A 17,038-nucleotide genomic window follows, 5' to 3' on the forward strand; every position below is an offset into this window, starting at 1 on the left:
ATACTTGTATGTTAAAATACTCTAGGGCTCTGTTCTAGATCCTCTGTTCTTTTCCATCTTTTCTCTCTCCCCATAGGTGATCTCATCTAACATCATGCCTTTACATGCCATTGATTTCCAAATCTTTATCTTCAGGCCTGACTTTATCAGTGTATAGTTGACATCTCCACTCATATCTTAATGGATTTGTCAAAATTAATATGCCCATCCAAGAATCTTGGCTGGTCTTACTTCATCTGTATCCCCACCTTCTCCCTATATTTTCCCCTGGGAATCCAAGACATCATATAATTTCATCTGCAGATATTTCGACATGGGTTTCTAACAAGCAAGGGTTCTATCCCTTCTGTTTCTTGGTCCTTCAGTCTTGGCTATGTCGATGTGTTCATTTCATTTCCACTATATTTTCTACTACTTTCTGAAAGGAAAAGCTTTTAGTCAGCTGTTAGGAAAAATTTTAGTCAGTTGTTAGATTTCTCAGACTGATCCTTTAATTTTTTTATCTTTCCTCTTTTCACTTTGGAAATAATCATAGTACCTTCCTCATAGGATAGTTGTGAGACTTAATTCAATGCCTGGCACATGGTAACTGCTGTATATGTAGGTTCTAAATGTTATTGTCATTATCATCAATTTGTCTTTGTGTTCTACTTTCTGAGAAATTTGCTCAACTTTATTTTCTGTTTCTTCTCGAATTCTTTATTTTAGCTGTCTTAATTTTAATTTTCAGGAAAGAGTTCTCTGATCTTTTTTTTAAAAAAATCTTGTTCTTATTTCATGAATATAATTTCTTATTTATTATTGATAGTCTTTTTTCTAATATATATTCTTTTTTATATTCCTTTCCATTATGGTTTCTCTCAGGACGTTGAATATAGTTCCCTGTGCTCTACAGCAGGACCTTACTGTCCATCCATTCTGTATGCGTCTAATAACCCCAAACTCCCAGTCCATTTCTCCCCTGTCCCCTTGATAATCTTTTTTTTTCCCTTTGCTATTTTATTTATTTATTTTATTTTTAACATCTTTATTGGAGTTTAACTGCTTTACAATGGTGTGTTAGTTTCTGCTTTATAACAAAGTGAATCAGTTATACATATACATATACATATATCCCCATATCTCTTCCCTCTTGCATGTCCCTCCCTTCCACCCTCCCTATCCCACCACTCTAGGTGGTCACAAAGCACCAAGCTGATCTCTCTGTGCTATGCGGATTCTTCCCACTAGTTACCTATTTTACATTTGGTAGTGTATATATATCCATGCCACTCTCTCACTTTGTCCCAGCTTACCCTTCCCCCTCCCCGTATCCTCAAGTCCTTTCTCTACTAGGTCTGCATCTTTATTCCCATCTAGCCCCTAGATTCTTCATGACCGTTTTTTTTTTTTTTTAGATTCCATATATATGTGTTAGCATATGGTATTTGTTTTTCTCTTTCTGACTTACTGCACTCTGTATGACAATCTCTAGGTCCATCCACCTCACTACAAATAACTCAGTTTTGTTCCTTTTTATGGCTGAGTAATATTCCATTGTATATATGTGCCACATCTTCTTTCTCCATTCATCTGCTGATGGACACTTCGGTTGCTTCCATGTCCTGGCTATTGTAAATAGAGCTGCAGTGAACATTTTGGTACATGACTCTTTTTTTTTTTTTTTTTTTTTTTTTTTTTAACATCTTTATTGGAGTATAATTGTTTTACAATAGTGTGTTAGTTTTCCCTCTACAACAAACTAAATCAGTTATACACACACACATGCTCCCACATCTCCACCCTCTTGCATCACCCTCTCTCCCACCCTCCCTATCCCACCCCCCCAGGCGGTCACAAAGCACAGAGGTGATCTCCCTGTGCTATGCAGCAGCTTCCCACCAGCTATCTAATTTACATTTGATAGTGTATATATGTCCCTGCCACTCCCCCACTTCGTCACAGCCCACCCCTCCCCCTCCCCATATCCTCAAGTCCATGCTCGAGTAAGTCTGTGTTTTATTCCCGCATGACTCTTTTTGAATTATGGTTTTCTCAGGGTATATGCCCAGGAGTGGGATTACTGGGTCGTATGGTAGTTCTATTATTAGTTTTTTAAGGAACGTCTATACTGTTCTCCAAGTGGCTGTATCAATTTACATTCCCACTAATAGTGCAAGAGGGTTGCCTTTCCTTCACACCCTCTCCAGCATTTATTGTTTCTAGATTTTTTGATCATGGCCATTCTGACCAGTGTGAGATGATATGTCATTGTAGTTTTGATTTGCATTTCTCTAATGATTAATGATGTTGAGCATTCTTTCATGTGTCTGTTGGCAATCTGTATATCTTCTTTGGAGAAATGTCTATTTAGGTCTTCTGCCCATTTTTGCATTGGGTTGTTCATTTTTTAATGTTGAGCTGCATGAGCTGTTTGTAAATTTTGGAGATTAATCCTTTGTCAGTTGCTTCATTTGCAACTATTTTCTCCCATTCTGAGGGTTGTCTTTTGGTCTTGTTTATGGTTTCCTTTGCTGTGCAAAAGCTTTTAAGTTTCATTAGGTCCCATTTGTTTATTTTTGTTTTTATTTCCATTTCTCTAGGAGGTGGGTCAAAAAGGATCTTGCTGTGATTTATGTCATAGAGTGTTGTGCCTATGTTTTCCTCTAAGAGTTTGATGGTGTCTGGCCTTATATTTAGGTCTTTAATACATTTTGAGTTTATTTTTGTGTATGGTGTTAGGGAGTGTTCTAATTTCATTCCTTTACATGTAGCTGTCCAGTTTTCCGAGCACCACTTATTGAAGAGGCTGTCTTTTATTATTTTATTATTTATTTATTCTTATTTATTCTTTATTTATTCTTGCCTCCTTTACCAAAGATAAGATGACCATATGTGCGTGGGTTTATCTTTGGGCTTTCTATCCTTTTCCATTGATCTATATTTCTGTACCTGTGCCAGTACCATACTGTCTTGATTACTGTAGCTTTGTAGTATACTCTGAAGTCAGGGAGACTGATTCCTCCAGCTCCGTTTTTCTTTCTCAAGATTGCTGTTGCTATTCGGGGTCTTTTGTGTTTCTACACAAATTGTGAACTTTTTTGTTCTGGTTCTGTGAAAAATGCCAGTGGTAGTTTGATAGGGATTGCATTGAATCTGTAGATTGCTTTGGGTAGTAGAGTAATTTTCACAATGTTGATTCTTCCAATCCAAGAACGTGGTATATTTCTCTACCTATTTGTATCATCTTTAATTTCTTTCATCATTGTCTTATAATTTTCTGCATACAGGTCTTTTGTGTCCTTAGGTAGGTTTATTCCTAGATATTTTATTCTTTTTGTTGCAATGGTAAATGGGAGTGTTTTCTTAATTTCACTTTCAGATTTTCCATCATTAGTGTATAGGAATGCAAGAGATTTCTGTGCGTTAATTTTGTATCCTGCTACTTTACCAAATTCATTGATTAGCTCTAGTAGTTTTCTGGTAGCATTTTTAGCATTCTGTATGTATACTATGTCATCTGCATACAGTGACAGCTTTACTTCTTCTTTTCTGATTTGGATTCCTTTTATTCCTTTTTCTTCTCTGATTGCTGTGGCTAAAACTTACACAACTATGTTGAATAATAGTGGTGAGCGTGGGCAGCCTTGTCTTGTTCCTGATCTTAGTGGAAATGATTTCAATTTTTCACCATTGAGAACGATGTTGGCTCTAGATTCGTCATATATGGGCTTTATTATGTTGAGGAAAGTTCCCTCTGTGCCTGCTTTCTGCAGGGTTTTTATCATAAATGGGTGTTGAATTTTGTCGAAAGCTTTCTCTGCATCTATTGAGATGATCATATCATTTTTCTTCTTCAATTTGTTAATATGGTGTATCACGTTCATTGATTTGCATATATTGACGAATCCTTGCATTCCTGGGATAAACCCCACTTGATCATAGTGTATGATCCTTTTAATGTGCTGTTGGATTCTGTTTGCTAGTATTTTGTTGAGGATTTTTGCATCTATGTTCATCAATGATATTGGCCTGTAGTTTTCTTTCTTTGTGACATCTTTGTCTGGTTTTAGTATCAGAATGATGTTGGCCTTGTAGGATGAGTTTGGGAGTGTTCCTCCCTCTGTTATATTTTGGGTGAGTTTCAGAAGGATAGGTGTTAGCTCTTCTCTAAATGTTTGATAGAATTCGCCTGTGAAGCTGTCTGGTCCTGGGCTATTGTTTGTTGGAAGATTTTTAATCACAGTTTCTATTTCAGTGCTTGTGATTGGTCTGTTCATATTTTCTGTTTCTTCCTGGTTCAGTCTCGGCAGGTTGTGCATTTCTAAGAATTTGGCCATTTCTTCCAGGTTGTCCATTTTATTGTCATACAGTTGCTTGTAGTAATCTCTCATGATCCTTTGTATTTCTGCAGTGTCAGTTGTTACTTCTCCTTTTTCATTTCTAATTCTATTGATTTGAGTATTCTCCCTTTTTTTCTTGATATGTCTGGCTAATGGTTTATCAATTTTGTTAAATCGTCTCAAAGAACCAGCTTCTAGTTTTATTGATCTTTGCTATTGTTTCCTTCATTTCTTTTTCATTTATTTCTGATCTGATCTTTATGATTTCTTTCCTTCTGCTAACTTTGGGGTTGTTTTGTTCTTCTTTCTCTAATTGCTTTAGGTGTAAAGTTAGGTTGTTTATTTGAGATGTTTCTTAAGGTAGGATTGTATTGCTATAAACTTCCCTCATAGAACTGCTTTTGCTGCATCCCATAGGTTTTGGGTCGTGTTTTCATTGTCATTTGTTTCTAGGTATTTTTTGATTTCCTCTTTGATTTCTTCAGTGATCTCTTGGTTATTAAGTAGTGTGTTGTTTAGCCTCCATGTGTTTGTATTTCTTACAGACTTTTTTCCTGTAATTTATATTTAGTCTCATAGCATTGTGGTCAGAAAAGTTACTTGATACAATTTCAGTTTTCTTAAATTTACCAAGGCTTGATTTGTGACCCAAGATATGATCTATCCTGGAGAATCTTCCATGAGCACTTGAGGATAATGAGTATTCTGTTGTTTTTGCATGGAATGCCCTATAAGTATCAATTAAGTCCATCTTGTTTAATGTATCATTTAAAGCTTGTGTTTCCTTATTTATTTTCATTTTGGACGATCTGTCCATTGGTGAAAGTGGGATGTTAAAGTCCCCTACTATTACTGTGCTACTGCCGATTTCTCCTTTTATGGCTGTTAGCATTTGCCTTATGTATCGAGTTGCTCCTATGTTGGGTGCATAAATATTTACAATTGTTATATCTTCTTGGATTTATCCCTTGATCATTGTGTAGTGTCCTTCTTTGTCTCTTGTAATAGTCTTTGTTTTAATGTCTATTTTGTCTGATTATGAGAATTTCTACTCCAGCTTTCTTCTGATTTCCATTTGCATGGAATATCTTTTTCCATCCCCTCACTTTCAGTCTGTATGTGTCCCTAGGTCTGAAGTGGGTCTCTTGTAGACAGCATATATACGGGTCTTTTTTTTGTATCCATGCAGCCAATGTATGTCTTTTGGTGGGAGCATTTAATCCATTTACATTTAAAGTAATTATCGATATGTATGTTCCTGTTACCATTTTCTTAATTGTTTTGGGTTTATTATTGTAGGTCTTTTCCTTTTCTTGTGTTTCCTGCCTAGCGAAGTTCCTTTAGTATTTGTTGTAAATCTGGTTTGGTGGTGCTGAATTCTCTTAGCTTTTGCTCATCTGTAAGGGTTTTAATTTCTCTGTCAAATCTGAATGAGATCCTTGCTGGGTAGAGTAATCTTGGTTGTAGGTTTTTCTCCTTCATCACTTTAAATATGTCCTGCCACTCCCTTCTGGCTTGCAGAGTTTCTGCTGAAAAATCAGCTGTTAACCTTATGGGGATTCCCTTATGTGTTATTTGTTGTTTTTCCCTTGCTGCTTTTAATATTTGTTCTTTGTATTTAATTTTTGATAGTTTGATTAATATGTGTCTTGGCATGTTTCTCCTTGCATTTATCTTGTATGGGACTCTCTGTGCTTCCTGGACTTGATTAACTATTTCCTTTCCCATATTAGGGAAGTTTTCAACTATAATCTCTTCAAATATTTTCTCTGTCCCTTTCTTTTTCTCTTTTTCTTCTGGGACCCCTATAATTCAAATGTTGGTGCAGTTAATGTTGTCTCAGAGGTCTCTGAGACTGTCCTCAGTTCTTTTCATTCTTTTTTCTTTATTCTGCTCTGTGGTAGTTGTTTCCACTTTTTTATCTTCCAGGTCACTTATCCGTTCTTCTGCCTCAGTTATTCTGCTATTGATCCCTTCTAGAGAATTGTTAATTTCATTTATTGTGTTGTTCATCACTTTTTGTTTGCTCTTTAGTTCTTCTAGGTCCTTGTTAAACGTTTCTTGTATTTTCTCCATTCTATTTCCAAGGTTTTGGATCATCTGTACTATCATTATTCTGAATTCTTTTTCAAGTAGACTGCCTATTTCCTCTTCATTTGTTAGGTCTGGTGGGTTTTTGCCATGCTTCTTCATCTGCTGTGTGTTTCTCTGTCTTCTGATTTTGCTTAACTTACTGTGTTTGGGGTCTCCTTTTCACAGGCCACCCGTTCATAGTTCCCATTGTTTTTGGTGTCTGTCCCCAGTGACTAAGGTTGGTTCAGCGGGTTGTGTAGGCTTCCTGGTGGAGGGGACTAGTGCCTGTGCCCTTGATAATCTTTAAAAATGTTTTTTCTTATGTTCCTTGCATTGTTTCTCAGAGCTCGTTCTCCCCATCTCCTCTTGTTTAAGAAAGAGCGAAAGGGAGGTAAGAGAGTGGGGAGGCTGGATTAAATGTAGGTTTTATGAGGACCTTCTCCAGTCTTCTCAGGCAGGTACCCTAAGCTATAAAGAGAAAAATGATAATTCATGTAATAAATCCATTTCTTTTAGCCCCTATTATGTGCCAGATATATTGCTGGGTAGCAGGGATAAAATAGTGAACATTATAGGCAGTCATTGCCCTTAGCTATGGAGTGAAAAGCAAAAAATAGATAAACTTAATAAAAATAAACATACCTGGGCTTCCCTGGTGGCTCAGTGGTTGAGAATCCACCTGCTAATGCAGGGGACACGGGTTCGTGCCCCGGTCCGGGAAGATCCCACATGCTGCGGAGCAGCTGGGCCCGTGTTCCATGGCCGCTGAGCCTTTGTGGCCGGAGCCTGTGCTCCTCAATGGGAGAGGCCACAGTGGTGAGAGGCCTGCGTACTGCAAAAAAAAAAAACCTAACAAAACAATAAATTTAATGAATAAATGGATATTTTTTAATGCAGACTGTGATGGGCACTAGGAGACTGTAAAAGGGAAATGCACTCAAGGGTGGCTTCTTTCAGGCCATGATGATATCTGAAGGATGATGAGTAATTAAGTGTTGGGGCAGGGGGGACCCTGGTTCCAGCCAGAGTGTTAGCCGGCATGTGTGAAGGCCCTGGGGTCACAAAGAACTGTGTACTCAGACACTGAAGGAGGTTCTGGGAGGTTGGGGTACCTGGGAGCAAGGGGGAGGGATGGCCGGAGAGGATAAGCAGGCAGCTGAAGAAGACAGTTGTGACAGCTGTTAGGAGAGCAGGGCTTTTCAGAGACAAGTTCAGATTGAGACATGCTGTGGAGGTGCTACAGATAAACTGCAGTGGGAGTTCAGAGGGAGAGCCATGCGGAAGAACCAGAGAGGTGTCTGCGTAGAGGGATTGGTGGCACAGAGGCACTGGTAAGGTAGTTCAGGCTGTGTTCAGCAAACAGCCCTCGATCCAGTCCGACAAGAGTGTGTGACGGGGCGGTGGGAGGTGAGGCTAGAAAGGTAATTTGGAGTCAGAGTTTGGAGAGTTCGGCTGAGGAGCGGTGACTTCATTTCCTAGGCAGTGGGGAGCCTCGCGCACTATAAGCACAGGCTGCAGAAGCAGCCAGGCGGGAGGTGGGAGGACCCGAGAGGGGATGGGCAGGGCCCAGATGGGTTAGTCTGGTGGGATGAGTGGGAGAGAGGACACTGGAGAACTGTTCTGGATGCAGAGTTAAGTGGACATGGTGAAGGTAGAAATAAGCCTGAGGTGCTCCAAACCCTTGAACCTGGAATGACTGAAGGGCATTAAAAGACACTGGAAGCCCAGAGGGAGGAACAGGCCTAAGAGAGACAGGAGACTCCATGTGGGGCTGTCCAGACTGGCTCCATGAGGGTCACCCTGCTTCCCCAGCTCATCAGCGTGGTGCCTGGCAGGAGGAATCCCCAGGTAGGGGGTTGTTGAGAGGATTTATAGTTGGGTGTTGTCTGTTGGCAAAGTTAAATACAACAGAGAACGTAACTGATGGTAGAACCCAGAACAGAGTGGGAGGGAGGAGTCTACATTTGGGGAGTGAGAAAAGAGAACACTAGAAATACTGTGACACAAGTTCCTGAGAGGTCTTTGTCTGTTTTGACCTCCAGTGTCCCCCATCCCACCCCAAGCCTGTTGTTGTTTGAAAAGCCACCATTTGATGAAGTCATTCCTTCTCCTTAAGATGTTCCTCTATTTGGGACTTGCCTGGTGGTCCAGTGGTTAAGAATCTGCCTTCCAATTCAGGGGACACGGGTTCGAACCCTGGTTAGGGAACTAAGCCTGTGCGCTGCAGCTGCTGAGCACGTGGGCCACAACTAGTGAGAAGCCCGTGAGCCACAACAAGGTGCCCGCACACTGCAACTAAGACCCGACACAGCCAAAAATAAATAAATAAATATTTAATTTTTTAAAGCTGTTCCTTTTCAAATGCAAATGTCCCCGGGAGAGGTAATATGTTAAGCCTTGTCAGCTCTTAATATGTTTGTTATGATTAGATGTTGTCCAAGTGACAGCATTCAATAGCAATTTCTTGCAGAACAAGACAGATGATGAGTATGTTTTGGTTGGGAGAGAAAGTTAAGAGACAGGTAAAAAGGTGGGGCAGGAAATAGAATTATCAAATGATCCAGAAATTCCACTTCTGGGTAAGTAAGAATTGGAAGCAGGGACTCAGATATTTGTACATCCATGTTCATAACAGTGTTATGTATAATAGGCAAAAGGTAAAGGCAACCCAAGTGTATTGAAGGATGAATGGATAAACAAAACATGGTATATAATACACACAATGGAATATTATTCAGCCTTAAAAAGGAAGGAAGGGACATCCCTGGTGGTCCAGTGGTTAAGAATCCGCCTTCCAGTGTAGGGGATGCGGGTTCGATCCCTGGTTGGGGAACTAAGATCCCACATGCTGCGGGGCAGCTAAGCCCACGCGCTCAAGAAGAAGCCCATACGCCGGAATGAAAGATCCTGTGTGCCGCAACTAGGACCTGACACAGCCAAATAAATAAATAATTTTTTTTTTTTAATAAAAAGGAAGTTCTGACATGTTACAATATGGATGAACATTGAAGGCATTATGCTAAGTGAAATATGCCTGTCACAAAAGTGATTCTGCTTCTATGAGGTACATAGAATAGTCAAAATCATAGAGACAGAAAGTAGTATGGTGGTTGCCAGGAGCTGGAGGGAGGGGGGATGGGGAGTTAAGAGTTTAATGAGGACAGAATTTCAATTTGGGAAGATGAAAAAGTTTTGGAAATGGATAATGGTGATGGTTGCACAACAATACAAATATACTTAATGCCACTGAACTGTACACTTAAAAGTGGTTAAAACAGTGAATTTTATGTTATTTTGCCACCCCCAAAATTTTTTTTAAGCAGTGGGGCAGGCCCAGGTGTTGGGGCCATGATTGGGTCCTGGCAGCAGAGACTGAAGGGGAGCTCTAAGCTCTTGGGTGCTGGGGGCAGAGTGACTAGAGGGGCGAGGGAGGTAGTGAAAATGGAGAGCCAGGCCAGGGCGGCTCCTCTACCTCCGTACCTGCTGCTGTTTCCTTCTTTGTTTTGTTTCTTTGCTTTGTTTCCTAGCTTTGATTAGCGCACTTCAAAGCGAGTTTGCAAAGTATGGATCTTTCAGGTAAAACCTGATGCTTTGAAATTTAAACCGATGTTGAATCAAAACACGTTTTTCATAATTCTTTAGTATTTGTAATTTAAGTTATGCAAACCTACTGTTAAAAAAAATACTACAGAGGCTTCCCTGGTGGCGCAGTGGTTGAGAGTCCACCTGCCGATGCAGGGGATGCGGGTTCGTGCCCAGGTCTGGGAAGATCCTCTTTTCCAGTGTGGCCCCAGCAAGGCCTGCCTAGAGCCATTCCTCCCGTGTGTGACTTGTCCTGGGGGGTGACATCATTCCTAGCTGGCTGCCTTCCCTAAAGGTCAGATGCAGGCTTCCAGGCCGTTCTCCAGATCAGCTGGTTGGCGTGGGCGCTCGGAGAATTTGTACCTACGGTAGCCAAAGTAGCGCACAGTTTAGGAAAGTCAGTCTTGGTCCTAGGACAGTAATGCAGTCTGCAGGTACAAAAATAGCTTTGGCAGTCCACCCACTATTGCTGACTTTTATGAGAATAGCTTGTGATTTGACTGTCTTTCTTTCTTCCATCCTGCGTCACATTCTGTTGAGCAATGCTGACTGTTATCTTTCCCTTTCAGCGGTTTTGCGAGTGGCTGGTTCCCTGCAGAAGAGCACAGAAGTGATGAAGGCCATGCAGAGTCTTGTGAAGATCCCAGAAATCCAGGCCACCATGCGGGAGCTGTCCAAAGAGATGATGAAGGTACCCTGGGGCCACCCTAAATCCCGTTCCAAAGCACTGAGTCAGCAAGCAGCAGGGGCTAGGGCCAGGGCTGGGCAGGAGTAGACAGTCCACTGTTGCCAGACAAATGATTGTGAGGACAGAGGAGCAGCTGTTAACACTGGTTGAAACTGTCCGAGCTGAGCGTGGCAGAGGCTGGGTCAGATTGCCAGGGTGTTCCTTAGAAGAATCGATAGTATACCCAGAGCTCTAGGGGAGGTGGGAGACCCAGGAAGCAACTGCGTGGGATTCGGGGACCTAGGATTTATGGGTTCTGACATGAACAAGGAAACAGAAAAAAACCCACGTTCCTCCGTTTGTCCCAGGGGAGTGTTGGCAAAGCTGGCAAGGGAGGTGTCAAGACCAGGGATGGGCAAACTTTTTTTGTAAAGGGCTGGATAGTAAATGTAGTTTCTACTTTGTGGGCCATACGTCTCTGTTGTAACTACTCAGCTCTACTTGTAGCATGAAAGCAGCCGTAGATCATGTGTAAACAAATGGTCATGATTGTGTTCTTATAAAACTTTATTTATGAAAGTAGGCAGTGGGTTGGGTTTGGCCTGCAGGCTGTCACTGGCTGACCCCTGTCTTAGACTAGAAAAGGAAACTGAGAACCAAATAGAAAGCAGTAAACACCTACTGCCCCGGGATCAGGGCCGGGCAGGGACCTGTCCTCGTGGCCTTCAGATGGGGGACAGGGCTCAGGAGGGCGTAGTTCCTGGGCCCCTGCCTGTCAGTGGTGCAGCACGCATGTTCGCCTCGAAAGTCTTCACAGCCACCTTGGGAGGTAGGTATTGTTTTCCCCATTTTTTACATGAGTAGGAAACTGAGTCTTCAAGTTGCCAGGTAACTTATCTGAGTGACCTTGGTAGGAGGTGACAGATCTGGGGTTGGAGCACAGATGCCTGAGCTGCCTCAGAGGACATGGTGATAAGAGGTGCCTCATCAGGTGCTGTTTCACACTTTGAACCCGTGGCCTGAGAGCCCAGACGGTACACCTCAAATTCTTGTTTGCAGCGTGTGCATAGAAGCTGCCTCCCTTCCTCCTAGGGAATTTTATGTATGAACTTGAGTTATAAACAGGGCTCTAGGGCATGGGAGAGAGGAACTGGAGAAGAAAATTGGTAGAAAAGAGAGGCCACATAGAAAGCCCAGAGCCCAGGTCTTTGGAGTGAGAAATCCTTGGGCCGTCATCAGGAGGGCACCAGCTCAGCAGGGTCTGTCCTTTACGAGTGGTGTGTGGGTGTCTCATCCCCCCAAGTTGTCCTGCCTGTCCATCGAGGACTGGGTAACAAGGTAATTCTGAACTGACTTCAGGCCTGCTCACTCTGACTTACGTAGCCGCCAGGATCTGAGGGGTGGAGTCTTTTTTTAGAATCTGGGATCTTTTCCACAAAAGTTTCTGAATACTGAGCATAGTATAGATTTGGAGGAGGGCCTGCATGTAGTAGATAGTAAATATTTCCTGAATCCATCCAAGGGTACATCTCCAGGTGCAAACTGAAGCCTCTGGTGGGGTCCCAGCGTGTTGAGGACGACATGATCTCAGTCATTCCATTTGTCCCCAGACCCTGGCCTGGCGTGTGGCACAGAGCATACATTTGACAAATGTTTGCTGGTTGGATGAATGTATAAGTGAATGGCCACTTGTCCCTCCAGGATGTGGAGGGCTGTTAGTCAGGCTGCCCTAGGCTCTTTTAACTGGGATGGTGAGTATGTATTGAGCCTCTTTTACACTAGCCTCCAGCACCAAGATCCATTCACCCAGGCCACAGGGCTCCACTTGTATCCTTAAATGTGAATTTGTTCCTTTTGGTTGGGAGCAAAAGGTCTGAGAATGGGCAGAATATGGAAGTAGCTAGATTCATGCCATTAAGAGTCACTTGAGGGCTTCCCTGGTGGCGCAGTGGTTGAGAGTCCGCCTGCCGATGCAGGGGACGCGGGTTTGTGCCCCGATCCGGGAGGATCCCGCGTTCCGCGGAGCGGCTGGGCCCGTGGGCCATGGCCGCTGGGCCTGCGCGTCTGGAGCCTGTGCTCCACAACGGGAGAGGCCACGGCAGTGAGAGGCCCGTGTACCACCAAAAAAAAAAAAAAAAAGTCACTTGAGTGGTCTGACAGCAGGACAGGCAGGAGAGAGGGCTTGCTTTAAATCTGATACCATCAGCATGGTCGGTGAGAGTCATGCCCTGGCTGAGTGCAGGGGAGCCAGGGCTGGAGCTGCCAGACATGACCTTGCGCTCACATGACATTGCTCAGCCAGGAAGACTGCAGTGTCTGCTTGTGTTGGCTGGTGTTAGAGAGCAGTTTTCTCGTGGCCGTAGTGGTGCTGTGCTCTTGAGAACGAAGGAGGCTGACTGGCTGGCTTCAGGCTGCAAGGCACGGGGCTTCCAGTAGGGAATGTGGAAGGCACTGCCTTGTTGGGCCCTGAAGTGCTGTCTTATCAGTTCTCTCAGGCTTTGGTGAATTGATTGATCCTTGCCAGGACCCTGCAGACCCTGGGCCAGCAGCTATAACTTGGATGTGCTGAAGTACAGGCCTTTTCGGGGTTCCGTGAAGCCCCACCCCGCTCTTGGTATTTGTTATCATAGTGTCTGCTGTGACTCCAGCCAGTTTTCATACTGTATTTCAACTCCTGCACGCATAGATTTGCACTGTCAGGGCAAATGCTTCCCGAGACAGCACCCTCTCGTCTCAGCAAGTTGTTCCCCACGTGCTGCAATATCGTCTGAGTTACTTTGTGAAGCTCTGCTGATAGAGGCACCCCCCTCCAACCTTGGTACTAAATTTGGAGAACAATTTCCCTTTGGCTTTTTGCTTCCTCCAGAGAGGGCAGACAGCATGCGGTGTTGCCTGCAGCCAGCTGTCTGTGGCTTAGCCCTTGAAAGCATGGACAGGACTTGGAGACACCAGAGCTCGGTTGATGCTGGGCCCATAGCGGCACCTGCTGGGAATGGACTTAACAGTTGCGGGGGCTTCCCTGGTGGCGCAGTAGTTAAGAATCCGCCTGCCAGTGCAGGGGACATGGGCTCGAGCCCTGGTCTGGGAAGATCCTACATGCCACGGAGCAACTAATCTCATGCACCACAACTACTGAGCCTCTGCTCTAGAGCCTGCGAGCCACAACTACTGAGCCCGCGTGCCACAACTACTGAGCCCACGTGCCACAACTACTGAGCCTGCATGCCTAGAGCCCGTGCTCTGCAACAAGAGAAGCCACTGCCATGAGAAGCCCACGCACCGCAAAAAAGAGTAGCCCCCGCTCCCTGCAACTAGAGAAAGCCCACCAAGCTCAGCAGTGAAGACCCAACGCAGCCAAAACTAAATAAACAAAAAATAAATAAATTTATTTTAAAAAAAACAACAGTTGTGGGAAGTGACGTGGTTTATTCTGTGTTTAGGCTGGGATCATAGAAGAGATGTTAGAGGACACTTTTGAAAGCATGGATGATCAAGAAGAAATGGAAGAAGCAGCAGAAATGGAAATTGACAAAATTCTGTTTGAAATCACCGCAGGTATGATCCAAGATCCTTCCTCTTTCCCCTCTCCTTTTATGGCCATTCTTCTTGCATTCGCAAGATTAGCTAGTAGCTTTTTCTTTAGATTGTAACTCCCTTTTACATTTCTTATTTTAGATTAGAACCAAAATTCTAACAATCAAAATCCTTAGTTATTATGACTTTGATATCATTAGAAGTTGGTGTTTGTCATAGTGAGCAAAACCCCACCAAAACAGCTGTTTTATTGCCCCTTTTCTGTTTCTTGTCAAACTGAACCAGGTATGAATGACAGAGAAAATGAGGGACCACTTGCTTTAGCTGATGTTTTGTTGACCTGCGTGCTGTTTCTTTACAGGGGCCTTGGGCAAAGCACCTAGTAAGGTGACCGACGCCCTCCCAGAGCCTGAACTTCCAGGAGCGATGGCTGCATCAGAAGATGAGGAGGAGGAAGAGGCCCTGGAGGCCATGCAGTCCCGTCTGGCCACACTCCGCAGCTAGGGCTGCCCAGCCAGGCCCACAGGCTCTCCTCCGGCCCTGTCAGCGGGCACGCACTCCTTGAAGCCTCCACCATTTTCTGTATCTCTTGCACTACACCTCTGGGTGAGGCGCTGCGCTCTGGAGAACGTGCTCTGCTAATCTCTCTTCACTCTCTGCAGAGGTTTGGGGATCTCAGTGGAATTGTTCTGAGAGGCGGTGTAATAAATGCATCATTTTCAGGAGAATAAACAGAAGTATCTTTTGGGGGATGAGGGCAAAAGAAGTCTGTCTTCTCACGAAGCACTTCTGAGAATAGAGTCAATTGCTTGAATGTTGAGGACTCTGTATATTTTTTTTTGTCTGTAAAACACTATATAAATGGATTTTAATAAATTTCTGCTTTAACACTTGGTCTCATTGTAGATTGTTGGGTGCAATGAACTTTCAAGGTGTTTGCTGTCCCAAATTATTTTATATGTTGGCCTTGGAAAGAGGAGGTGCCCTAGCAGGGCACATGGGATTCGGAAGCTCAGCTGAAAGGGCTTCTGCTCTGTGGACCCTGCTCCCCAGCCTTCACAGATGTGCTGTGTGAGCTCTTCTTCTGCTTTTTGTCATCTGTGTAAGCAAAGGGATGCTTGAGAATTGTGACTCCTTGGCTGGGAACCTATATTATGTGTGTCCTGAGGGGGGGGGTGTGTCTATAGCTTTCCTCCCTTTCCTTTCCATGGCAAGTTGCAGACAGCTGTGAGATTAGGACTCTTTCACCCTCTGATTGCCTTTCCCTGCGTTAAGCTGATTGTCTTGGATGCATGGGATATGGGCATACATATCAGTGCTTTCTCAAAGCCAGGAGCTGACCGGTGAAAGAGGCATGGTGTGGTCATGCATTGTAAACAACTCACACATTTCTAAGTTATATTTTGAAATAATTCAGCAGTAGCAATTTATATTTGTGTGGGCTTGGCAGTTTACAAAGCTGTTTAACATGTGTAATCATTCAGTCTTCAGAAATTACGAAAACAGCTCAGCTTGCTGAAGTGACGTATCCTAAATCACAGTCACGAAGTGGCAGAACTGGGGTTCAACGCGGGTCCCTCTGGTCCAAGTCTTGTGTGCCCTAAACAGGTAGGAAAAAAAACCCAACCACTCTCTCCCAGGTTGGTTTTGTAGATTGTATGGAGAAATCCAAGTGTATCAGATGTGCTGCAGCGAGGGCCTTCTAGTCTCATCCTGCAAAATGGGAATCTTCAATCCAGGGGACCGTCCTATTGCTCTTGATTTCATCTTTAGGATACAGTTTGTTGTTTAAGTAAACATTATTTTTCAGAGAAGTTTTAGGTTCAGAGCACAATTGAGCAGAAAATAGGGTTCCCATGTATACCTGTGGCCCTGACACAGGCACCATCTCCCACTTGTATGTACTGACATCTCACACCCCACAAGTACATTTACTCCTGGAATCATACAGTACATAGTCCTTTCACATTGGCTTCTTACACTTAGTAATATGCATGTAAGTTTCCTCCATGTCTTTTCATGGCTAGACAGGCCATTTCTTTTTAGTGCTAAATAATATTCCATTGTCCGCACGCACCTATGGAAGGACATCTTGGTTGCTTCAAAGTTTTGGCAATTATGAATAAACCCATAAATGTCTGTGTGCAGGTCTTTGTGTAGACGTGCATTTCAACTACTTAGGTGACTACCAACGAGCACAGTTGCTGGATCTTATGGTAAGAGTATGTCTAGTTTCGTAAAAAATTGACAGTCTTCCAAAGTGGCTGTGTCGTTTTGCGTTCCCGCCAGCAACGATGAGAGTTCCTGTTGCTCCACATCCTCACCAGCATTTGGTGTTGTCAGTGTTTTGGATTTTGACTATCCTAATAAGTGTGTAACGGTATCTCATTTAAATTTGCATTTCCCTGATGATATATGATGTTGAACATATCTCTTTATGTGCTTTTTGGCCATATGTATATATTCTTTGGTGAGGTATTTGTTTAGAACTTTTGCCCATTTTTAATTGGGTTGTTTCTTATTGCTGAGTTTTAAGACTTCTGTGTATACTGTGGATAATAGTGCTTTATCAGAAATACATTTTGCAAACATTTTCTCCCAGTCTGTGGCTTGTTTCCTTATTCTCTTCACATTGTTTTTCACAGAGCAGTTTTTAATATTAATGAAGTCCATCTTACCAATTATTTATTTCATGATAGTGCCTTTGATATTGGATCTTAAAAGTCATTGCCATACCCAAGGTCACCTAGAGTTTCTGTGTTATTTTGTTAGTAGTCTTATAGTTTTGCATTTTACATTTAGGTCTGTGACCTGTATTAATTCTTGTAAAGCATGTGACATCTGTGTCTAGATGTCTTTC

General features: G+C 43.1%; 1 protein-coding gene across 1 annotated transcript in view; it reads left to right on the forward strand.

The window, feature by feature from the left end:
* Window positions 1-15,068, forward strand: part of CHMP3 (charged multivesicular body protein 3) — a 65,795-nt gene extending 50,727 nt beyond the window's left edge. The window contains exons 4-6 of the mRNA XM_059079368.2: window positions 10,547-10,668; window positions 14,085-14,199; window positions 14,540-15,068. Coding sequence (XP_058935351.1) covers window positions 10,547-10,668; window positions 14,085-14,199; window positions 14,540-14,682 — 380 coding nt within the window. The 3' untranslated portion in view covers window positions 14,683-15,068. The remainder of the gene's footprint in view (window positions 1-10,546; window positions 10,669-14,084; window positions 14,200-14,539) is intronic.
* The last annotated feature ends 1,970 nt before the right edge of the window (window positions 15,069-17,038 follow it).

Source organism: Kogia breviceps, chromosome 11 (genome assembly GCF_026419965.1).
Source record: "Kogia breviceps isolate mKogBre1 chromosome 11, mKogBre1 haplotype 1, whole genome shotgun sequence".
Taxonomy (NCBI): domain Eukaryota; kingdom Metazoa; phylum Chordata; class Mammalia; order Artiodactyla; family Physeteridae; genus Kogia; species Kogia breviceps.